At 42.4% G+C, this 25,468-nt stretch overlaps 1 protein-coding gene and 1 long non-coding RNA gene across 2 annotated transcripts in view; one reads left to right on the top strand and one right to left on the bottom strand.

Moving 5' to 3' along the window:
* Positions 1-25,468, bottom strand: part of LOC101946434 (uncharacterized) — a 64,357-nt gene that overhangs the window by 20,312 nt on the left and 18,577 nt on the right. The gene's annotated exons all lie outside the window — the stretch shown is intronic.
* Positions 1,860-25,438, top strand: LOC135983123 (uncharacterized). Its single transcript, XM_065592944.1, has 2 exons — positions 1,860-13,149; positions 13,302-25,438. The coding sequence occupies exon 1, from the start codon at positions 7,778-7,780 to the stop codon at positions 9,077-9,079; it is 1,302 nt and encodes a 433-aa protein (XP_065449016.1). The 5' UTR covers positions 1,860-7,777; the 3' UTR covers positions 9,080-13,149; positions 13,302-25,438.

The following is a 25,468-nucleotide window of genomic DNA, read 5'->3' as shown; positions in this document are numbered from 1 at the left end:
CAGCCTCTTCAAAACAGTATTTTTCAGCTGTATCACACACTGTGAGGCTTGAACGCAGGAAGCCCCATTCTCCAGACCCCTATTGCTTGAGCTAATGAAGAATGGATGACCTGTAATAATATTCTGTCTTATAAACTCTTTGTGCGCTGGACACTGGAGGGAGACAACCACACCCACATAATCAGGCCAGGCCTTCTATCCAATAGATAGAGCAGTGATGTCATATATGTATTCATTCATCCCGAGGCATGTGTTATGTGAGCACTGGCTAACTTCCTAGGATTTCGGGTTGCCATGGAGAGGTGACCTACAGGGGAGATAAGATGGTTTCTGGTGGCTGAGAGGCTGGGCTGTGTTAGGACTAGGGCTGTCAAGTGATTAAAAAAATTAATAGTGCGATTAATCACACTGTTAAACAATAATAGAATACCATTTATTTAAATATTTTTGGATGTTTTCTACATTTTCAAATAGATTGATCTCAATTACAACATAGAATACAAAGTGTACAGTGTTCACTTTATATTTATTTTTATTACAAATATTTGCACTGTAAAAAAACAAAAGAAATAGTATTTTTCAATTCACCTAATATGAGTATTGTAGTGCAATCTCTTTGTCATGAAAGTTGAACTTACAAATGTAGAATTATGTAAAAAAAACAAAACTGCATACAAAAATAAAACAATGTAAATTTTAGAGCCTGCAAGTCCACTCAGTCCTACTTCTTGCTCAGCCAATCACTCAGAGAAACAAGTTTGTTTACATTTGCAGGAGATAATGCTGCCCACTTTACAAGGTCACCTGAAAATGAGAACAGGTGTTCACATGGCCTAGTTGTAGCTGGCATTGCAAGATATTTACATGCCAGATGCGCTAAAGATTCATATGTTCCTTCATGCTTCAACCACCATTCCAGAGGACATGCATCCATGCTGATGACAGGTTCTGCTTGATAACAATCCAAAGCAGTGCAGACCGATGCATGTTCATTTTCATCATTTGAGTCAGATGCCACCAGCAGAAGGTTGATTTTCTTTTATGGTGGTTTGGGTTCTGTAGTTTCCGCATTGGTGTGTTGCTCTTATAAGACTTCTGAAAGCATGCTCCACACCTCATCCCGCTCAGATTTTGGAAGGCATTTCAGATTCTTAACCCTTGAGTCGAGTGCTGTAGCTATCTTCAGAAATCTCACATTGGTACCTTCTTTGCATTTTGTCAAATCTGCAGTGAAAGTGTTCTTAAAATGCACAACCTGTGCTGGGTCATCATCCAAGACTGCTATAACATGAAATATATGGCAGAATGCAGGTAAAACAGAGCAACAGGGGACATACAATTCTCCCCCAAGGAGTTCAGTCACAAATTTAATTAATGCATTATTTTTTTAATGAGCGTCATCAGCATGGAAGCAGGTCCTCTGGAATGGTGGCCGAAGCATGAAGGGGCGTACGAATGTTTAGCGTATCTGGCATGTAAATACCTTGCAATGCCGTCTTCAAAAATGCCATGCAAATGCCTGTTCTCACTTTCTGGTGACATTGTAAATAAGAAGAGGGCAGCATTATCTCCTGTGAATGTAAACAAACTTGTTTGTCTTAGCGATTGGCTGCACGAGAAGTAGGACTGAGTGGACTTGTAGGCCTTAAAGTTTTAAATTGTTTTGGTTTTTAGTACAGTTATGTAACAAAATAAAATCTACATTTGTAAATTGCACTTTCATGACAAAGAAATTGCACTACAGTAGTTGTATGAGGTGAATTGAAAAATACTTTCTTTATAATTTTTACAGTGCAAATATTTGTAATAAAAAATAATATACACTTTGTATTCTGTGTTGTAATTGAAATCAATATATAAGAAAATGTAGAAAAACATCCTAAATATTTAATAAATTTCACTTGGTATTCTATTGTTTAACAGCGCGATTAAAACTGCGATTAATTTTTTTGAGTTAACTGTGATTAATCAACAGTACTAGCTAGGACTAGAGCCCTCCTCCTCCCCCATCTTCCATCTGCTAGGGAAAACTCTCCCCTGCCTCAGTGTGTGCACATGGCATGGACATCCTCTCTCCACTTCTAATTCTTGTCCCCTTCCTTAGGCTGGGAATTCTCCTGGGTCCTGGCAGGAGTTCAGGCCAGGAGCAACTTGTGGACAAAAATGAATGCCAGAGTGGCTTCATGCAGAAAGGCCGGGCTGGTGGTTAAACAGAAGCAGTTGGGGAGTATAAATCTGCCAATCTATTGGGGTAGGTGTTTGACAGGATGGAGGGATGGGTAGGTGGTAGGGGGGCTCCATGTTTGAGGGAGTTAGCAGGTGGAGGAGGTGGAAACGTGTGGAGTGAGAGGGGCAGAAAACGGGTAAACAATTCAATGATTTAAGGGATAACAGTAAATATCAAAGAGAAAAAATTGTTTCTCAGTTGCTGTCACACACACCCCATCCCATGTTGCAATGCTATGGCTTGCTCTGAAAATTCTGTACATAAAAAGGCCTGTTCTAAGACTATGCAGTGTACACCCTCATTGCCTCTGACTGCACACACGGGAATGGGAAGGCTTCTCTGGACATTGGTGTTTGAGCATGCTTCAAGGTTATGAGAATTATAGAATCGTAAGACTGGAAGGGAGCTCAAGAGGTCATCTAGTCCCATCCCCTGCACTCATGGCAGAACTAATTATTATCTCTAGACCATCCCTGACAAGTGTTGGTCCAACCTGCTCTTAAAAATCTCCAATGACAGAGATTCCATAAACTTCCTAGGCAATTTATTCCAGTGCTTAGCCACTCTGACAGGAATTTTTTCCTAATATCCAACCTAAACCACCCTTGCTGCAATTTAATCCATTGCTTCTTGTCCTAACCTCTGAGATTAGGGAGAACAATTGTTCTCCCTCCTCCTTGTAACAACCTTTTATGTACTTGAAAACTGTTATCATGTCCCCTCTCAATCTTCTATTTTCCAAACTAAACAAACCTGTTTTTTCAATCTTTCCTAATAAGTCATGTTTTCTAGACCTCTAATCATTTTTGTTGCTCTTCTCTGGACTTTTTCCAATTTATCCACATCTTCCTGAAATGTGGCACCCAGAACTGGACACAATACTCCAGTTGAGGACTAATCAGCCCGGAGTAGAGCAGAAGAATTACTTCTCATGTCTTACTTACAACACTCCTGCTAATACACCCCAGAATGATGTTTGGGGGTTTTTGCAACAGTGTTACACTGTTGACTCATATTTAGCATGTAATCTTCTATGAGCCCCCAGATCCCTTTCCGCAGTACTCCTTTTTAGGCAATCATTTCCCATTTTGTACGTGTACAACTGATTGTTCCTTCCTAAGTGGAGTACTCTGCATTTGTCCTAGAATTTCATCCTATTTATTTCAGACCATTTCTCCAGTTTGTCCAGGTCATTTTGATTTTTACTCCTATCCTCCAAAGCAAAGCACTTGCAACCCCTCTGCAAACTTTATAAGTGTACTCTCTATACCATTATCTAAATCACTGAGGAAAATATTGAACAGAACCAGACCCAGAACTGATCCCTGCAGAACCCCACTTGATATGCCATTCCAGCTTGACTGTGAATAACAGGGAATAACAGAAAGCAGCAGGAGTTGCAGGAAGAGAGAGGAGGAGGAGCCTCTTATGTACCTCTCTAGCACCCCCAGGAGCCTGGACTGATTAACACCAGCTTCCTGTTTCCTGCTGCTTCCCTGAACCCATTTGAGGAGAACAGGCAGTCAACTGAAGTAGTAGGAGCCAGTTAGGCCCTTAAGACGCTGATATCTTCCCTCACTCAGGCTCTGCTACCAGCCTGATTATTTGTCCCCTTCAATTGAGTGTTGAGAGCCACTATAGCTGGCACAGGACAGCAGTCACGAGTGAAAGAAGAAAACGCCCCTCTGGGGCAGCATTCAGAAAAATAAAGAAAGCAAAGGAAGCTTTTTTTATCTAAGCAGGAAGGAGCTCTCCTGAGACACATAGACACAAATGTTCACGGTGAGCCTTCCGGCCCCAGTGAGGATGTGAGTGGTGAGGAGATGCCTGATCTTCCAGTTAGTCAGAGTGCAGGTGACCTGGCAGCTACTGCAGCATCCATATCTCATTCTCATGCACATTCCTGAAGAAAAAGTGTAGATCAGAGAAGAGTGTGGTGGAGGCGCAAGAAAAAGCTGCTGCTGAGTTTTGTTCCTTAAGTCTAGATGATCCAGGACTGTGTACCCACTTGAGCAGTAGCCTGAGGGACTTCCTTGTACTGCATGGGCCACAGCAAGTGAAAAGCTTCATGTTCCCCAAAGACAATGAAAATAGAAGTTTCCATCCAACACATTAATGGTGTGAAATCCCCAATGGTGACGAAGTGGAGAAGCCATGGCTTATGTACTCAAAAACCCAGAATGCTGCATACTGTTTTTGTTGCAAACTCTTCCAGTCTAATGTTCCAGCCACATTGGGTTTCTCAGGAACAAAGGACTGGAAAAATCTGGCTAGAAATCTGACATTCCATGAGAGGGCAGGAAATCACCAGAGAGCATTCCATAAGTGGAAAGAGCTTGAGATGAGACTAAGGTTAAAGGCCTCCATAGATGATCAGCATCAAGAGAAGATTACATCAGAGTCTCTTTACTGGCAAAATGTTCTGAAAAGGCTCATTGCCATTGTGAGAATGTTTGCTACCCAAAACTTAGCACTGCATGGCACTTCAGATCAGCTGTATGTGCCAAACAATGGAAAATTCCTTAAAATTGTCAGGGCTACAATAATGGCGCCAACATGAGAGGAAAGAACAGAGGAGTGCAGACACAGATCCGAGAGTTAAACCCTCGAGCTTTTTTTGTCCCATGCAGTTCTCATTCATTGAACTTGGTGGTCAGTGATGCAGCATCAGCTTCTAGTGAGGCTGCTGAATGTTTTAATGTAATTCAAAGCATCTATGTATTTTTCTCTGCATCGACTCATCGATGGCAAATTTTGAAGCAACATCTGGGAACATCCTCTCTGACACTGAAACCACTGAGTGCCACACAATGGGAAAGTCGAGTGGAGGCGATAAAGCCTAGCAAACATCAAATTGGGAAGATAATGATGCCATAGTTGCCATTATGGAGGATAATGCTATGACAGGAACTGTTCGTGGGAGAACAGCGGCAGAGGGAAATGGAATCACCAGAAACATACATAACTTCACATTTCTGTGTGGCTTAGTGTTGTGGCATGACATACTGTTTGAAATAAATGTTTTAAGTAAGAGACTCCAAGGTGTTGACCTTAATATATCTGGAGCAATGGAACAACTGGACAAAGCAAAGTCATACCTACAGTCTTACTGGTCAGATGAGGGATTTCAAAACGTTCTGAAGAGTGCACAGAAATTGGCAGAGAAACTTCACACTGAAGCTATTTTCCCACCCATTCAAGAATACAAGAGTAACCAAAGAAGAAGACATTTTGATTACGAGGCACGGGATAATCCCATAAGAGACCCCAAACAACAATTCAAAGTTGAATTCTTTAACCAGATGCTAGATTGTGCAATACAGTCAGTTGAAGAACGTTTCATGCAGCTCAAGGAACACAGCAATATATTTGGGATGTTGTATGATATTCCATAACTCCTCACTATACCTGAAGAAGACCTATACCAGCAATGCAGGGCACTAGAGACAGTGTTGACACATGATGACATGCACGATATTGATGCGAGTGATTTAGGTGATGAACTGAAAGTCCTTTCAAGATACATTTCAGCAGGATCAACTCCAAAGGCTGTTCTGGAATATATGTGCACAAATAAGATGACCACCCTCTTTCCAAATGCTTTTGTTGCTCTGCGCATACTTCTAAAACTTCCTTTAACAGTTGCCAGTGGAGAACGCAACTTCTCCAAGCTGAAGTTAATAAAAACACATCTTCACTCCACAATGACACAGGAGAGGTTGGTCGGCCTTGCAACCTTCTCAATAGAGCATGAGCTGGCCCAGACTGGGGACCTTCAGGAAGCAGTTCAAATCTTTGCAACCAAGAAGGCACGGAAAGCACCACTTTGATTATTCAAACAGATAAAAATGCCAGTGTTTACTATGCAGACAAGAAAAGTTACATTTGCTGTTCAGGCGTTTGAAAGTTAAGTGTTACTTAACATTTTTGAACAAGGCATTTTAAGTTGTTAGTTCTCCTTTATTGGGGTAGGTAGCAGAGCAGTACCATGAGAGGAGTAGAACAGGAAGAAGGCAGAATTGAGACCTTTCAAAGTTTTGGCCCAAGCGAGGGGATGGGGGCGTCATTTGAGCTCCCCGCCTCAGGTACCAAAATGTTGTGGGCTGGCCCTGATTGTATTTCCCTAGTTTGTTTGTGAGGCGGTCATGTGAGACAGTATCAATGCCTTTCTAAAGGCAAGATACACCACCTCATCTACCGCTCCCCGCTATCCACAAGGCTCCTTACCCTGGCTCGTAAGGTATTAGGTTGTTTTACATGATTTGTTCTTCACAAATCCATGCTGAATGTTACGTATCACCTTATTATTTTCTAGGGGTTTGCAAATTGATTGCTTAATTATTTGCTCCATTTTCTTCCTGGGTACTGAAGTTAAGATGACTGGTCTGTAATTCCCTGTGTTGTCCTTATTCCCCATTTTATAGATGGGCACTATATTTGCCCTTTTCCAATACTCTGGAATCTCTCCCATCTTCCATGACTTTTCAAAGATAATCACTAATGGCTCAGTCAGCTCCTTGAGTATTCTAGGATGTATTTCATCAGGTCCTGGTGACTTGAAGACATCTAACTTGTCTAAATAATTTTTGACTTGTTCTTTCCCTATTTTAGCCTCTGATCCTACCTCATTTTTGCTAGCATTCACTATGTTAGACGTCCAATTGCTACTGATCTTTTGGTGAAAACTGAAACAAAAAAGTCATTTAGCACTTCTGCCATTTCCAGATTTTCTGTTATTGTTTCTCCCTCCCATCCTCATTGAGTAACTGCCCTACTCTGTTCTTGGGCTTCCTCTTGCTTCTAATGTATTTGTAGAATGTTTCCTGGTTACCCTTTATGTCTCTAGCTAGTTTAATCTTGTTTTATGCCTTTGCCTTTCTAACTTTGTCCCTACATACTTGTGTTATTCATTTAGTTCAAATTACAAAGGATGAATATAGTTTCCACTTTTTGGGTCAAGAGCCTCTAAGACTGGTGCTTACATTTCTGCTGAGATAACCCACCTGAGTATTGAATAGCGGTCTGTGGCCACAAAGATTACACTGCTCTACAGCCAAAATGCTTCTGAAATAAATGTAGTCAAACTTTACTAATTCTGGGTCACTGAGAACGAAAATGATGCTTAAAATTGTTGATTGGCTCTAGTTTTCAAGATATGCTATTGGGTCAGTATATACGACCCTTGACTTGGGAATGGCAGAGGACAAGTGAGTTATAAAGAGAAGGGATCTCAATTTAAACCAGAAATGACTAAAATACATCTTTGACTGGATCTATGAATAAATCTATGACTGGGTTTGGACAGTACTTGCTTTTTAGGCAAAACAATGAATGATGCAATCTGAAGCTGGTATTGCGTCATACATGATATGAATTGCATCATGTTATTCCTAGAAGTCATGGATGATGCAATCATAACGAAGCTTACATCACTCTGCTGAACAAATTGCCCTATATCAGCTCTAGAAATCATACAGTGTCGCGCTCTCTTATTTGTCAGTGTTTGATTTTGCAAAGGGACACATTTCTGTTTAGCCAAAGTGAGCAGAGATGCCTCGTACTTGTGTGAACAGTGCAGATAACTTCTGCTATGTTTGTGGTGAAGTGACTTTTGCATCACAAAAGTGCAGTATAACCACTATGGTTAAGAAAGCCTATCACCTTTATTTTGGCTGCAAAATTGGAGATCAGGACAAGAGGTGGGCCCCACACATACGCTGCAACACTTGTGCAACAAATCTTCGCCAGTGGTTGAACAGGAAAAGGAAATCTATGCCTTTTGCAGTGCCAATGATTTGGAGAGAGCCAACAGATCATACCAGCAATTGTTACTTCTGCATGGTGCCTCCAGTTGGGAAAGGTGTGTCAAAGAAGAAAAAGTGGACTGTGCATTATCCAAACATTCCATCAGCTATACGCCCAGTACCCCACGGAGAAGGACTGCCGGTTCCTGATGCACCAGAATCATTCTCACTTGAGTCAGATAAGGAAGAGGAAGAGGATGAAACTTCTGGTCCTGAACCATCAATGTCACAGGACCCACATTTTCTCCCATCCTCCTCCTCTGAACCACACCTCATAACACAAGGTGAACTGAATGACCTTGTCAGGGATTTGGAACTACCCAAGAGTAAGGCAGAGCTGTTGGGCTCCAGACTACAGCAGTGGAATCTCCTGGCAGGTGATGTTAGGGTTTCCATGTTCCGTGACCGTCAAAAGGATCTTGTCCCATTCTTCTTCATGGAAGCTGATCTTGTAGCCTGCAACAACATCGATGATGTGATGGCAGCCCTCAACATCGTTCACGATCCAGATGAGTGGAGACTGTTCATTGATTCATCGAAGACGAGTCTTAAAGCTGTTTTACTGCATAATGGCAATGTTTTGCCATCAATTCCAGTTGGTCATGCAGTCCATATGAAGGAAACCTATGACAACATGAAACAACTTTTGAGGTGCATAAACTATGACCAATATCAGTGGCAGCTTTGTGGCAATTTGAAGGTTGTTGCTCTCTTGCTTGGTCTGCAGACTGGATACACAAAGTACTGCTGTTTTCTCTACGAATGGGATAGTTGTGTAAGAGATTCCCACTACATCAAGAAAGATTGGCCACTCCGACAGTCATTGGAGCCTGGGAGGAAAAGTGTTCAGCATCCACCACTTGTTGAATCAAGGAAGATTTTGTTACCACCCTTACACATCAAGCTAGGTCTGATGAAGAACTTTGTCAAGGCCATTGACAAAACACAAGCATCTTTCAAGTACCTCCGTGGAAAATTTCCAAGGTTAAGTGAAGCTAAGATAAAGGAGGGTATCTTTGTTGGTCCTCAGATTCGTGAACTTCTTTGAGATGATGCATTTGACCATGCACTGCGTGGCAAGGAAAAGACGGCATGGAAAGACTTCCAGTTAGTGGCAATAAATTTTCTCGGAAACAACAAGGCAGACAACTACAGGTTGTTGGTGGAAAACCTCCTCAAGGCATAAAAAAGCCTTGGTTGCAACATGTCACTAAAGATACATTTTTTGCACTCTCATCTAGATTTTTTTCCACCGAACTGCGGAGCAGTGAGCGACAAGCACGGCGAGTGATTTCACCAGGACGTTGCAACAATGGAGAAATGCTATCAGGTCAAATAGAGCCCATCAATGCTTGCAGACTATTGCTGGACAGTGACAAGAGATACTCCATTTAATGAATACAAGAGACAAGCCAAGAAGCACTGAATAGGACTAAACTATGTACATAATAGTTTTTTGCCTTTTGTTTCATAATAAATTTTATTTCTATAACCCTTTTGCTGATTTTTAAAGTGTTACATAAACAGGACAGGTGAAATATTATCATGTAAAGCGACCATAAACACATGAAAAGACCTAGGTTTACAATTTATTATTCAAACTCTACTATCTACACAATATACATAGACATAAAATGTAAAAACTTAAATATCTTAGAAACAGTAGCCAATCAGTTGTTTTAATTGTCATATTTGAATTCAGCACATCAAAATACATAATAAATAGCACATTTTATCTCTGAAGCAGACGACTTCTCAAAAATTGTAAACCAGTATTACAAGGCTGCATAAGCATGTTTAGTGGCTCTGGCTAATAGAGCCCAGACTTTGTATTCCAGCCCAATTTCCAGTCCAGGAAACTAAGCTGGTGTTTATTTTTTAATTTTGTTAACACCTTTTAGAAACTTGAAAATGAACCCAGATTCCAGACTATTTTAAATCATTCCCGTGTTCATTGCAATACTTGGATTAACTGGCCCGCTGTGGCACAAAGGAACATGCCTGTTGGTCATAGACAGAAAAGACTACACGGTTATTGCAAACCTCTGCCCACTGAAGGGCATCTTTGGCTTCTCTAAAAAAAGAACAGGAGTACTTGTGGCACCTTAGAGACTAACAAATTTATTTGAGCATAAGCTTTCATGGGCTACAGCCCACTTCTCTGTTAACAGACCTGACATCCTGTTAGGAATTAACAGTGAAATGGCAGCTCCCAGTGAGAGGCACCAGCACCAGTCCTGGAGTGTGAAACAGGGCTGGAGATTTCTAAAAACATTTAATAGCTGATGTGTTTATCTAATATAAAATATCTACCATTGCTATGCATATAGCTAACAGATACTACAACTAATCATTGCACTTTCCCCAGCAAGATTAATTTGAAAGCTGACTCAGTTAGCACAGAATACAAACAGTGTGCCGCATCCCACTTGTTGCATTAAGGCAGCTCATGATTATTCCCCTTTACAGTTCCCTTCCACTAGCCCTCTTTCACTTGCAGTGCTGTATCCATGCCCCTCCACAGATTATTTTGAAAATGAGGAATACACTAAGTCACCAGAACAACACAGACATATAAAGCATGGGGACAGAGAAATGGTCAACGTACATCTGCACTCATTTAAAAGTCTAATTACAACATCCAAGGCAGGGATGAGTGCAGGGAACACAATTGGAAATAATTACTTTTGAAGAACACCCTCTTCCCCAAAGAGTTTTGTGCTGTAACAAGTGTATCTCAGAAAAAGCTACAGAGGGCTGTGTTTTATGGAGAGCAGGAGATGGGGCATGCCAGGCCCAGCAACCTTTTAAGACTGATTTAAATGTTAAGGTATCTTTTCAACACGATACCAGATCATCTGAGTTCAGAAAGCACCAGGAGCGGAGTAGCTGGCTCCGCATGATAAAATGCTTTGAGAGGAACAGTTAGCTGTGAAGTCATCTTCCCCAACTTCAGCATGTCCACAACCACCTGGTCACCAAGTAAACAAAATGAACTCTGGCACACATTCCAGCTGCCTGGCATATTAGGACTACAAGGGATGCAGGGAATGGAGCTGGCCTGGTGGTTTGGCTATTGTTGTGCATTGCCAATGCTAACCAATGAACACACCGAGAAGTAACAGAGAGACTGACTGGGCAGGAAGAGCCACCGACAATGGAGGAAGTAAGCAGCCTGCTCAAGATTTTGGGGATTTCTAAATATTCCACTGAGTGAGACTTCATATTTTCAATTAATGTAATTAGTGAAGGTTTATTTCAAGGTGGTGGAGGTCTGGATTGCGACTGTAATTACATACCAGTGAAGAGTTGATTGCAGTATCATTAAACTCTCTCTTGATGGGGCTTCTTAGCGCACTGCACCTAATAATTTTATCTCTCAATGATTGTATTGTTTGTTACTCATCTTTAATCAGAGCGTTCAGAGTCAGATCTTCAGAGATCTCTCTCCATATGTATCCATTTGAGCTTAGGGTTATATATGGCCGCTGGTTGGAAGGGATTATTATTTGTATTACTGTAGTACCTAGGAGTTTTAGTCATGGACAAGACTCATTGTGCTACGTGCTGTACAAACACAAAACACAAAGACGGTCTCTGCCCCAAGGATCTTACAATCTTAGTATAAGACAAGATTCAAGCGATGGATACAGACAGACCGATGGGGGAGTACAAGGAAACAGATCCACAGACCACTGATGATCGGCAGTGGTCTCCATATACCCAAAGCTTAACTATTGCCAAGTTTTTTGCAACCATCATGGCAGAGGAGGGATTTGAAGATGGATAATGACGTAGCTTTCTGGATATTTATGGGGAGCCAGCCTCTACCCAAGCATGAGTGCAAATTTTCCATGGGAAAAATCACAAGAATGCTTGTTTGAAAACTTAACACACGGGCAATGGAGACTGGCATCGTGGGCTGCTTGGAGGTGAGCACTGACAGCTCAATGATGAATGAGCAATGATAAGTAGGGTGAGGATTGACTGTGAAGGGCCTTGAAAGTCAGGACAAGCCATTTACGTTTGATGCCATGAAGAGGGAGCCAGTAGAGGGATGCAAAAAGGGGGAATGTGATCAAAGCCACAGGCTAGAAAAATTATTTTTGCACTGGCATTCTGAATGGATTATGAGCAGGGCATGATTGCATTTGTCAAGGTCAGAGAGAAGGCTGTTGCAATAATCAAGACACGCAATGGGATGAGATACATTGATTATTTTGACTACTGAATGTGTCTCCTATGTACTGTTGTGTTTCTACAACAGCCTGCACACCTTCTCACTCCCAATTTCTTGAGCCCAAGTAAACCAAGTCACGACATAGACAAGGTAAAATTAATTGAATACATTATTCATATGAATTATTTGCTCATTTTAAATAACTAGCCACTTGAGCATTCTTTCCCTCCCCTCCGCCCCCATCCCCAAGTCAGCTTTTATTTCAGGTACATCTGATTTACTAGCTTTAGATGAATTGAGTTAGACTTAATTTCCTTCTCACAAAGAGCCTGACTGTGATGGGGAGCTTGTGTAATCATTCAGAAAATTCATCATTGCATAAATGGAGAATACAGACCAAACTTCAATTAGCAGGAGATCTGTGAATGTTCCCGGAGACATTCTATTACATTAGCCAGATCATGAGTTGGAGGCTTTGGCTTTTTCTCCTCACTCGTAAAACTGTCCCCACCAGAGCCCTCTGTGGTGAATGCCTCCAATGTTCATCTTCTTTAAATAAATCTAATTATATTTTCAACATCGGAAACTGAGTGGATGAAATTATCAGCATCAACCATTCATCTCTTTATAATTCATGTCATGTTAACAAGACAATGTTCGGCCACCGAAGGAAGCAATCCGCTGGGCCCTTGGGATTAGGTAGAAGAAGAGGGAAGTGTCTGCCAGTGTTACTCAGTTTTTTTCCAAAGAAAACACTCTTAAGAGGTAACACTGACTGGCTCCAAAGCTTGTTTCATCACAGCCCTTCTTAGCCAGTGGGGGCAGCCATGGAGGATCATGATGGTGAAGGTGTAATATTGTGAGAAAACAGAGAGCTAGACTGGGGCTGGAGCACAAGGATGTTGTATATACAGGGACTTGGGATACCCATGATAAAGGTAAGTTCTTGGTAACCTCATATACCTCTGGGACTCTGTTACACAGGACTCTACAGATTGTCACCAACACCTGGACTGTATGTAAATATTGCTTAGATGTGTTGTATCCTTATAACTATAATGTATATAGTTCTCTTGAATCTCTTGAACAGAGCTCAGTGATACCACACTAAACACACCTGTGCTGCTGAGTGTACCATTGTGACCAAATGCACTCCTGTATTCACACCCTGAAGACTGGTCTGGATTGCACCCCAGAATGTGATAACCATCCATGTCCTAACTTTCCATTATTCTGCTTCTCCTATGTTGTGATCTACTGTGCGCAGATATCGGGCCGCTTCCAAGATGGTCTACAAAAGGTTAGTAATGCCATACAGTTTCTTCAAGTGAATTTAGTGCTGGTAAAGGAGCTGGCTTGGCCTTCGATCAGAGGGATCTCTGAGGTAAAGTCCTATGGGTTTTCCCTATAGGGAAATCCCCTTCTGATGGCTGTACTTTCCTTACTTCTTGGGAGAGGGGCAGCCAATCAGAGGTGCTGCAGGTGCTGAGGGACAGGTTAGTTCCTCCCTCCCTGAGTTAAGGAAGGGTGGCATGCTGCTGGAGTTCTGAAGGCAGCCCTGTAACTGAGCGCCTGCTGATGTCCTGCCACTTCTTGCCAGTTCTGCAGCAACCCCATCCTGCCTGTCCGTGCTCTGCCCCTCCCTGGGTCTGGAAGGGAGTAGGAATCCCCTTGGCTTCTAAAGGTTAAGAGAGGGAGACAAAATGTCATGATTTATGGGACAAGAGGAAGAGAATTAGGCCCTGGTTCTGCAAAAACTTGTGCACGTCTTTTAAACATTGAAATCAATGGGGCTCCTTCTGTGCTTAACGTTAAACTCATGCTTAAATGTTTGCAGGACTGGGGCCCGAAATGGCTATGGGAGGGCAGAGGGAAAGGATTGAAATGCTGGGGTCTCACTCCATCTTCCTGGTCCTCCCTCTGCTTTTTCTCGTTCTTGTGCCAGCTTACTTGTTTTTTGCTTTGAGGATGTTGGCAGCTATGAGACCTAAAGAAGGTAAAAGGCTCCCTCCTGTTCCTAATCTCCTGAGCCATCCACTCGCCCACCAGGTTTTAATTAACACACTGCCAGCTGTGCCTGTCTGGCCGCACCTGCTGTGTAGTGATCCCACAGCGCAATGGCAGCTGTGCTCGGGGTGACTGAGGAGACCGGAGTTGCGGGGGAGCAATGGATTAGGTAGGATTTGTACAGTTTCAGATTATGATGATCCCTGCTCATGACACCTTTTAGCATCTTTTCCAGAAATTGCCACATGTTTGGGTGTAAATACTGCAATTGGTTAGTGTGGGTTTTTTAAACCAATGACTAAACTGAGTGTTATAACTGGAAGTGAAACATAGGGTCGACCAGCTGAGCCGGTCATGCCGTTGGAGTTGTATCACACCTAGGAGTTGGTGCCAAACCCCCTCACTCACTCTTGCACAGTTGAGAGGCATTATTGATCATGGATTATCTGACAGCCTAGTCTATACATTCTTTTCTCTATCTCTAAAAATGGATGTATAATATACACATGGCTCAAAAATGAGACACCACCTCGGCCTCTAGGAATATCTCACTCCTGGCCACTGTCCTGTTTCCCTGCCGTACAGGAGAGTGGAGAGTTAATTGCACACAGAGCCTTGGCACTGTCAGCTGGGAGCCTGCAGCAGAAGCTTTAAAAGGATGAATACCTTGGAAGTTCAGAAAAAACATTTGCTTTTCATTAAAGGAGCCCATCCAAGTGCTTGCTGGGAGGAGGGAATGAGCATTCTCCCCTCGCTGGCTGCCAGGAGCGGAAGCAGCGTGTTGGCTGGAGAGAAAAGTCTCCCATGTCATGTTTGTCACTCTTCCCTCTTCTGTCATTTGTCTCCAACTCAAACCCAGGAGAGGACAGGAGACCAGGCGCTAAGAATTAAACAGCACCTAGCCGTGTTTTATAAAAATGATTTTCAGGACAACATGTGGGAGGCTTGGTTCCTTCCTGACTTCACACTGTGATGTGTCGGAGAGCTGGGGGAGGACCTAAGAGGATGGAGGTGGAGCAGAGTAACATTCTCCCTCTCTTCTTAAATTGTTCTAGCTCAATCCCCGCATGCACTGGGGGGACCACCACCTCTCCACTGGTAGGGAAGGTTGTATGCTCTGACAATGAAATAAGCTATTGCCTTTGATGAGGAAGCTGGGATTAATTGGTCCCACTGCAAGAGCTATATGTGGATTATCACAAACAGGTTGTGATGGCAAACTTGTCCCTCTTTGAGCTGTTTCTGATTCCTCTGGCCTGTTGCCAGCTTGACTTGATTACGGTCACTGAACCAGGGCTTAAATTCAGCCGGAGCTGTATAGCATGGAGCTCCAGTCAATATTTTGAAACCCATGGGGCTGACGCCCTGAGCCCTGGCGCCTCCCACAGAGGGCTCAGGGAAATACTCTTTGAGAACTTAATCCCTTCACTGAACCAACCAGATGACCTGCTCCTGAGACAAACTGAGCCACCTGAGCTCCCAGTGAAGTCACTTTTGTTTCATTTTACTGAGCAGTTCCAAAGATCAGGCTCTGAAGGGCCCCACTCAGTAGTGAGGCAGAGCGCACACGAGCTGAAGCCTCTATTTAATAATGTATGACAACACGGCAAATACTCTGCCCTTTCCTCTGGGCAACAGAGCAGTTGCCGGAAGTGGTACCTGGCTGCCTCCTGCTCTAAGGACAGTTGTTAGCATTCAGGCTGGTTCTGCCTCACGTTCACATGGCATCTTTTACCCCAAAGGTTCCCAAAGCCCTTTGGAGGCTATATGCAACAGTAACTTCAGCCACTATTAGAATGTAGCTGTAACTCTGGGCTGGAAAGCAGCAGGTATTTTAACAATGAGCTGCAATGCCTCTGAACAGTTTAAGACATGAAGTGAAACATCCTGCATCCAATTCAAAGTGCAATGGACCTTTCAGGTAAGTAGAAAGTCAAGGTGCAATTTCGCCAGGACACAACATCTAAATCCTTCTATTCCCTTAAAAATCAGATATTTATTGTAAACAAGATTCAAGGAATACCCTTCATGGAAAGAAGGTCCCTTCAACAGATATAGAATTAGGAGTATTTTCCTACTATTTCTGGTTATCTCCTGTCATTTTTCCCAGAGAAAAAGCAAAACAAAAATATTCCTACCCCTACCTCTTGTGAAAAGTGTCATAGAATTTCTAATGACCATTAACCTTCATGACTTTGGCTTTATGTCATCCAAACTATGGCACCTCTAGTATGCTGACTCCCTTGTTCCATGTTAGCTCAAAGGCAGAGAATTCCACCTGCTGAGTCAGTCAGCACAACTTCCTGAAGCCCCAGAGCTTTTCTTGGGGATCACCTTCCAAAGAACTGACCAGATCTAACCTTGGTTGGGTCTTTCTTTATTAGATTTAAGTAATAAAAGGATGTCTGTCCAATAGTCTAGGCACCGTAACCCACAATTCATAATACAATAAAGTCCCAGCAGCACTAGAAATTCCTCTCTGCCCCTTCACTACTCTGGGAAACACACCCTCAACCCTCTCCAAAAACCCTCTCAGATATTAGTCTTTGCAGATGCCGAGAAGGTCACCAAATTTGAGCCATTTCAGATCAAGAGGGCAGGGAGCGAGTTCCAGAGTCCTGTAGCCCTCACAGAGAACACCTGGCCAGCCACTCCCACTCTTTTATAATGAGGGGATCCAGCTGAGGCACCTGTGCTGACCTCAGCTGTGGCAGGATGGCGTGCAGAGACATGCGGTCCCTCAGATAGGCCACTTAAGCTTTACCAACACCTTCAGCTCCACCCCAAGACCAATAGGTCAGATCCCAGAGCACTGGTTTCATGAGATGCCCTGCTAAAATAAGCAAGCCACTGTGTTCTGCACCAGCTTCAATCTTCAAATGGCTTTAACATGTAACCCCACGTAGAGAGCATTGCAGCCATCTGATCTGGAGACTCTAAAGTCGAGTCCAACCAAGCAGACATACAGCTGGGTGTACGCAGCACACTGAAGACACCAGACCCATGCCGCCTCCTTTCTGACCCTCCTCCTGGCCCTATGTACATATTGGCACCTGGCAGGACTGCCTTGCTTGAGAGCTCTTCAGGAAGAGGAACAATTGCCCCTAACTATGCGTTGAGACCTCTCTGAGACAAAAGAAGGCAGCCGCTGGTAGGCAGCCCTGTCTGCTCTCATCACGGTCCACATGAGTCTACAACACTGACTAGCTGGTGAAACCCACTGAGGGCACAACCCAACACAACCCACCCCTCTCCAGTGGTTTATTACCACCCTAGTTTGTGGCTAAGGAAGTGTGCCAATCAAGTAAATAAAAAAAAAAACAGTTAAAGGAAAACAGGTGTCCTTATAAAGTGGTATTGAAGCGGAGGGTAATGAACTCCAGGCTGCTACTAGATATTTATATGGATTTCTTCAGTATGCTTGTAAAATTCTGACAGTTAACTGCTTGCCTACTGTCAGACACCCCGTATACCGCACTGGCTGGATATCCTCATGTTTCATTGATGTGAATTATGTGTCTTGGGTGAAGCTGCCCATATGCACCTAGATGGCTGGAGGGTGCATTTAAAAACTAAACTGGAGTAAAGAATGGATGACCATTGCAACGTCTCCGGGGAGTCGAGGCTTGGCAAGGAAAAGGGTTAAAAGTTTTACTTTAGATTGTCTAGGAAGAGGGAGTGAATAAAACCTTCCGCTGTTTGGTAATGACAGTAGCTACCAGAAGTGGTTACCATTTGCTGATTGACTGGTAACACGTGGAATGAGTTTGGTGTCTCAGTTCAGTTTCTGGTGTCCATATCGCGGACTGAAGGAGCATTCAGGAAAGGGTGAGGAAAATGGCAAGGGACTAGAAAAACTCTCATCTGAATTCACAGTGAAGAAAATTTGCCTTCAAAAGGAGATGAGTAAGAAGAGACATGACTGCAGTATATAAAATTAATGAATGGTAGAGCAGGAGTGTATGTTCTCCCTGTGTCCTAACAGTCAATGAAATTAAAAGGTGGCAAATTCAAAACAGAACAAAGGAAATACTTTTTCCACACAATGTGTAATTAGACTGCAGAACTCATTGCCACAGAAAGTCACTGAGGATAAGTATTGAGCAAGATTCAAAAAGGGATGGAACATTTACGTGGCTAGCACAAATATCCAGATTTATCATAATTAACTATAACACACATTTCAGAAGGGCTATTAAACCTTCTGTTCAGGGCTTAAACCAGACTCTAACTATTAGACATCACGGTGAGATCTAATGTGCAGGTCAGATTATCTCACATTTGCCTACTGTAGAGTTCTTATGCCTTCCTCTGAAGCACCTGGTGCTGGCCCAGATGGACCTCAGATGTGATTGAGTGAGGCGATTCCTGAGTTCTTAGCAGAAATGACCACCACGGGCATTATTTAACCCTTTTGTTGGCAATGTCAGCAAAGACTGAATAAGCCACAGAGATTGAACTCCCCGTCTATCCCTACAAGTGGTCAGCCTAAGGTATGCTGGTGAGAGCATAGGAGGAAGGCTGCACTGCTACTGCCAGTGCTGCATTTCTTTTGTGCCTAAACAAAGGACTTCAATCTCCAATCGTTCACCAATCTGCCATTTTGGCACTACTTTTAAATTCACTACAGAAACCCCAAAAAACTTTTCAGTTGCCACACCCCCAGCCTCACATTGATCCTCAACACAGGTTCCTCAGGGTGCAGCTGCCGTGAGACTAGAGGACTGCAGGCCTTTGGCCCCTATACTACCTCTGCTAGAACCTCACTGGAATCTTGGTGGCCATCTCACTATAGGACACACTGTTCAACAAGTGGAACCCCACTGTAGTGCCTGCTGTGCTGGAGGAGCTTAGTCTATGGACAACTACCCATGAGATTGTCTATAACCCTCGGAAGGAAGTGGGGAAAAGACTGAGGCTCTTGGTGAACTTTGCCCTGTCCTAAAATAATTTTCCACACCTGACGTTACCTCATAATAGGACTTTGCTGGTTGATACCAACCAGTGTGCATGGGGGCAAAAGTGGTTTTAAATGGGTGTTGAAAACCCCTGACTGGAGAGTTTCCAATCTGTTTATTGCTCCAGGTGGGAGAAGCCTGGAAGAAAGCCACATGCATGGAGCAGTCTAGACATGTTTGGGGTTTGTTTTTTTTCAGTGTTAAAGAACAGAAGTGCCATAAGCCTTTTTTCCCCCAGGGACTATTACAAGTGGCCAATGTAAACAATTCCCTCACTGCCCTAAAATGTAGAGTAACTCACAGGATGAAGCAGTGACCTACTGAACCTCTGGGAAGGGTAATGCAAGTCTCTGTCTGGTTCGGTGCCTTTAGTGAGCCGAGTTTGGTCATTTCAGATCAGTTGCTTCAGGCTTTGTGATATGGAATGCACTCCAGGGGCCTTGTATGGCAGTTCTCCATATCCACAGGGAGGCCCAAAGTTTCAAATTTGACTGCCTAATGTTAAGGACCTAAATAACTGGCCTGCTGTTCAGAAGCGCCGAGCTCCCACAGATTCCACTGTCTTCAGGCAGAGACACAGGTCTCCATCACTTCTGCAGATCAGGAGACTGACCCAGCTACCTTGATATAGATTTAAGCGCTTAACATCAAGGCCTCAAGCTTGAAAATGTTGACCTCCAGGTGTGTTTTCCACCACCCTGAGGAAATATTATCGCTCAGCCCAAGTGTTTCACAAACGTTAATGAATTATATCACACTTCCACAATAAAACTTTCATATTTTCGACTACTCCTTAAGACAGAGATCTTCTCATGGGCTCTAGTGCCCTTCTTAACCTGCCAAGTCCTTGCCTTCCCTGCAGTAGCTATAGAGCTTTGTTTGCATTAAAATAAATATTAAAATAGCGTTATAAAGACAAGATAAAAATAAACTCACTTTAATGTGAAGGCTACAGCTGCCGGGTACCTCCGTTAATTTTGTATCTGTAATGCTCCTTTCTATTTCCTTTACCGGTGTCAGATCCCATCTCAATGCCTGCAGCCCCTCTGCTCTAACTTCTCCAGGTCACTTTACAGTTGGGTTCACCTCCTATATATTTTTTACCCCTCCAATTTTGCTTTTGGCTGCACATTCGATCATGGTTGGAATTACACCAAAGAAGCACTCAACAAGGACAGATAGGAAGCAGCCGTGCATTTGGGCTGTTTGTTAAAGTGCTGTGAAGAAGATGTGACCTAGCCAGTGCTGGAGTCAGTCATGTAATACTGAACATGGAAACTGGTCACAAAAATCTGTCCAAGAAAAATCTGAATGGACCTGTCCAAGAGCATGGACTTCTTCCTCCCTAGCAATAAGGTGGGAGAAGTCTGCTGTTGATGGTGATGCCCTGAAATCATGAGGAAATGCTGATGGCCATATAAATCTGTATACGCAAAAGGGTGAATTATTTTTCAATAAAACAATTGGAAGAACTAGGCAGAGATGTGTTCTCACTTTCTTGGTAGGGTGGGGTGTGCTTGTGTGGAAAGGGCTGATGTTTATTATGGTTGGGTGTAGACAGTGATTGTCTTTGAGAAAGCTAGTCCTTTGAAAGTGCAAGGCAACTTGGGTGAAAGTGATCATGAAATGGTAGAGTTCATGATTCTAAGGAATGGTAGGAGGGAGAACAGCACAATAAAGACAATGGATTTCAAGATCAAACTAGCTAGGGACATAAAGGATAACAAGAAAACATTCTACAAATACATTAGAAGCAAGAGGAAGACCAAGGATAGAGTAGGCCTGTTACTCAATGAGAGGGGAAAGACAATAACAGAAAATGTGGAAATGGCAGAGGTGCTTAATGACTTTTGTTTCGGTTTTCACCAAGAAGGTTGGTGGCAATTGGACGTCTAACATAGTGAATGCCCGTGAAAATGAGATAGGATCAGAGTCTAAAATAGGGAAAGAACAAGTCAAATTACTTAGACAAGTTAGATATCTTCAAATCACCAGGGCCTGATGAAATGCATCCTAGAATACTCAAGATGCTGACTGAGGAGATATCTGAGCCATTAGCAATTATCTTTGAAAAGTCATGGAAGATAGGAAACATTCCAGAAGACTGGAAAAGGGCAAATATAGTGCCCATCTATAAAAAGGGAAATAAGGACAATCCGGGGAATTACAGACCAGTCAGCTTAATTTCTGTACCTGGAAAGATAATGGAGCAAATAATTAAGCAATCAATTTGCAAACAACTAGAAGATAATGAGGTGATAAGTAACAGTCAGCATGGATTTGTCAAGAACAAATTGTGTCAAACCAACCTGATATTTTTCTTTGACAGGGTAACCAGCCTTGTGGATAGGGGGGACGTAGTAGATGTGGTATATCTTGACTTTAGTAAGTCTCACATGACCGTCTCATAAACAAACTAGGGAAATACAACCTAGATGGAGCTACTATAAGGTGGGTGCATAACTGGTTGGAAAATTGTTCCTAGAGAGTAGTTATCAGTGGTTTACACTCCTGCTGGAAGGGCATAACAAGTGGGGTCCCAGAGGGATAGATTCTCAGTCCGGTTCTGTTCAATGTCTTCATCAATGATTTAGATAATGGCATAGAGAGTACACTTATAAAGTTTGCGGACAATACCAAGCTGGGAGGGGTTGCAAGTGCTTTGGAGGGTAGGAGTAAAATTCAAATTGATCTGGACAAACTGGAGAAATGGTCTGAAGCAAATAGGAAGAAATTCAATAAGGACAAATGCAAAGTACTCCACTTAGGGAGGAACGATCAGTTGCACACATACAAAATGGGAAATGACTGCCTAGGAAGGAGTACTGCGGAAAGGGATCTGGGGGTCATAGTGGATCATGGATCACAAGCTAAATATGAGTCAACACACAGTATAACACTGTTGCAAAAAAAGCAAACATCATTCTGGGATGGATTACCAGGACTATTGTAAGCAAGACATGAGAAGTAATTCTTTTGCTCTACTCTGTGCTGATTAAGCCTCAACTGGAATAGTGTATCCAGTTCTGGGCGCCACATTTCAGGAAAGATGAGGACAAATTGGAAGAAGTCCAGAGAAGAGCAATAAAAATGATTAAAGGTCTAGAAAACATGATCTATATGGGAGGGAAGATTGAAAAAATTGGATTTATTTAGTCTGGAGACGAGAAGACTGAGAGGGGACATAACAGTTTTCAAGTACATAAAAGGTTGTTAAAAGGAGGAGGGAGAAAAAATTTTGTTCTTAATCTTTGAGGATAGGACAAGAAGCAATGGGCTTAATTTGCAGCACGGGCGGTTTAGGTTAGACATTAGGAAAAACTTCCTAACTGTCAGGGTGGTTAAGCACTGGAATAAATTGCCTAGGGAGGTTGTTGAATCTCCATCATTGGGGATTTTTAAGAGCAGGTTGGACAAACACCTGTCAGGGATGGTCTAGATAATACTTAGTCCTGCCTTGAGTGCAGGGGACTGGACTAGATGAGCTGTCGAAGTCCCTTCCAGTTCTATGATTCTAATACCAGTTCAGGAGACTTCATTATTTCACTTACCTAAATTCTCCTTGTAGTTTCAATTGCATGCTGTATTCTGCCTCACTTTCCATCCCAAACGTTGCAGTGTTCTGTGCAGTGTTAAACGCCTGCTACATCCTACCAGAGGTGGCAGCACTTCAGTGCTGGGTCAAATGATCCTCAGATAAATGAGGTTATAAAGTGGTTTGGGATCCTCCTGGATGAAAGGTGCTACAGCGATATTGAGGTGCTGACAATTTTATCATATTGAAAACTCCTCAGGTACCTCTCATGAACTTCATTTCTTATCTCTCTCTGGCAATGTTCCCTGTTGCCATAGTGATGGTTATTCCTTTAAATAGATCTGAGTCAAGCACAATATTGTGGTTCCTTCTCTGTTGTGGTTTAGTTAAAAATAACCTTCCTCAAGTCCCTGGCATCAATCTCTGCTGTATCTGTTGAGTGGGACATTCCAGTCAAACTCTCTAATTAGCCCATTCCTCTACCCAGTTAATGGACTTGCCCCCGCCACAGTCTCTACATTATCGCAGCAGAGATTTTTGACCCTAGACCTTCATCATTGGTAAATATTGTAGAATCTCAGTCAGGTGAGCTAAAATGGACCATGCTGAGCTGTCCTCAGCTGGACACTGCACTTTGTAGAAATGGTCTAGAATGCTGCAGTGCTTGGGGCCAATATCAATACTGTGCCTTTCCATTTGTGAATAAGATTTGGTTACCAGAAGGTTTTGGTTATCCTCGAGCCTTTCATGAAGGATAAATGTAGAAGGTGAAGAATTGTTGTAATGGTAGCAAGAGCCTATGGGGCTCGGCTTCCATATTGTACAATATGGAAGTAGGAGAGTCCTTTGCTGGGTTCATTCCCCCCATGCAGAATATGCACGCCTGCGCATGAAGGTATTCCAAGCCACTGGACAGCAGGGGCAACAGAAGGAAAATATATATTTGAAAAAAAATACCTCTCCCCTTCCCCAGCTTCTGGGTTTTAAGTGTTTTTTAAAATATCCACCCTTTGCTAAGTGCGAGCAGATTTTGAGCTTTGCAGTGGGTTGGTTTCATCTTGGAAGTACAATTGGTAGCAGATGCTGTGTATTGTCTAGTGTAACTAAATTGTTTATAACATTTACACATATTACCAGTTTATCAGGAATGGAGATGGCCAAAAATGCACACAGGTATGGCCCTTCGTTTTCAGTTTTTATTTGATTTAATTTTTCCTGGGAATTTCAGTGTTTATTACCACCACAACAAAATAGATGAAAATCAGTGCAAAAAATATTAATGATTTTTCTGGGTAAATATCGGGGTTTATTTTGGTGGCCAGAAAGCCAGAGGAAAAAAATATTCAGTAGATTAATGCTTTGAATTCTGTTCATCAGTATGGTTTGCTGCAGAATTAAAACAGAACTAAAAGCACAATGCCACCTCTGAGTTTAAGAAAACAAGACATCTCTAATCCCCAAATAAAACTTTTTCATTTGAATAAACAGTTTACTGTTGTAGACTTTGAACTATTAGCCTTCAAATATTTACATTTTATAATTGGGCCACACCATTTGCAGCACATACACTCAACTTCATCCTTTTCTCCTGTTTCTGTTTTTTTTTGTTTGTTTGTTTGTTTTTTTAACTTTTGAATACTTCCCAGTGTTCTGAAATGTACACTGATACAGATTTTCATTTTCTTCCCATTTTAGTGGTCAAATCTTTAAACAGTTATCTGCTAACAGCTTGAAATGTGTACGTGGTGGGCATGAGATTCATCAGTACGTTCAGATGTGCACGCACTTCAGAGCTTGCATGCCTGCTTGTTTATTGTGTGTATCTTTTAAACTAATACATAGCCTTACTTCAACAGGCAGCTTTGCATCTACACACAGACTAATGTATTATTGTAATACATATCTCATACAACATATTATTTTTTCCTAATAAAACAAGTTATTTTTTATATATTAAATGATACAAAAGTAGGGTGAAAATAAAAAAAACCCGAATAATACTTTTTGTAAAACCTAGGAATTTTTCAGTAAAAATCGGTTTAAACTGAAAACGAAGGGGCTTACACACAGGCAATTTCATTTGCAAAATAAAATCAGTTAAACCAGGTTTATGACTACTTAGCATTGCTATGATAGAGTGTCACTGTCAAACAGCTGCCATCTTCCACCCCAGAGAAGGCTGCACTCCAGTGATAGATGAAGTAATTTCTGTATAACCAGTGTTTACACTGACACTGTTTCTTTTGTCAGTTAGACTGTTTCTTTTGTGTTAACGTGAGATCTCATAGCATGGGGGGCACCTATGGGACTATCTCAAGTAGTTCCTTACTCATCTTATGCCTTTGGCTATACTCTGGATCTGAGTTTTGGATGGGACTGGAAATAGGGGTTGTTAAAATACAGTGATCAGAGTATCATCTCTATGCTGAAATCAGGATCTTTGTGTCCTCCTGTCTATTGCCATACTCTGGGACTACTGGATCCAGGGTGGTTCCAAAGTGTTTTGGGGGTATTTTACTGCTGAGTCACTGGGGCAATCTGGTGAGGTCTACTAGAACTTCATAAGCATGTCTACTGACTCAGTGGCACATACACACACCTCCCAGTTCATCATATTTGCAAGTTACCACGATTTCCAGAGGACTAGAGATAGAAGCGGCTATATGAGCTGGAGCATCAGTGGGGAAACACTCACTCTATGTCCAATTGATCGCATCAAAGAAAATTATTGTATTTTTATGCCATTGAGAGAGTTTT

This window comes from Chrysemys picta, chromosome 4, assembly GCF_011386835.1.
Source record: "Chrysemys picta bellii isolate R12L10 chromosome 4, ASM1138683v2, whole genome shotgun sequence".
NCBI classification, from domain to species: domain Eukaryota; kingdom Metazoa; phylum Chordata; order Testudines; family Emydidae; genus Chrysemys; species Chrysemys picta.
This window is presented reverse-complemented; position numbering and strand designations above follow the sequence as displayed.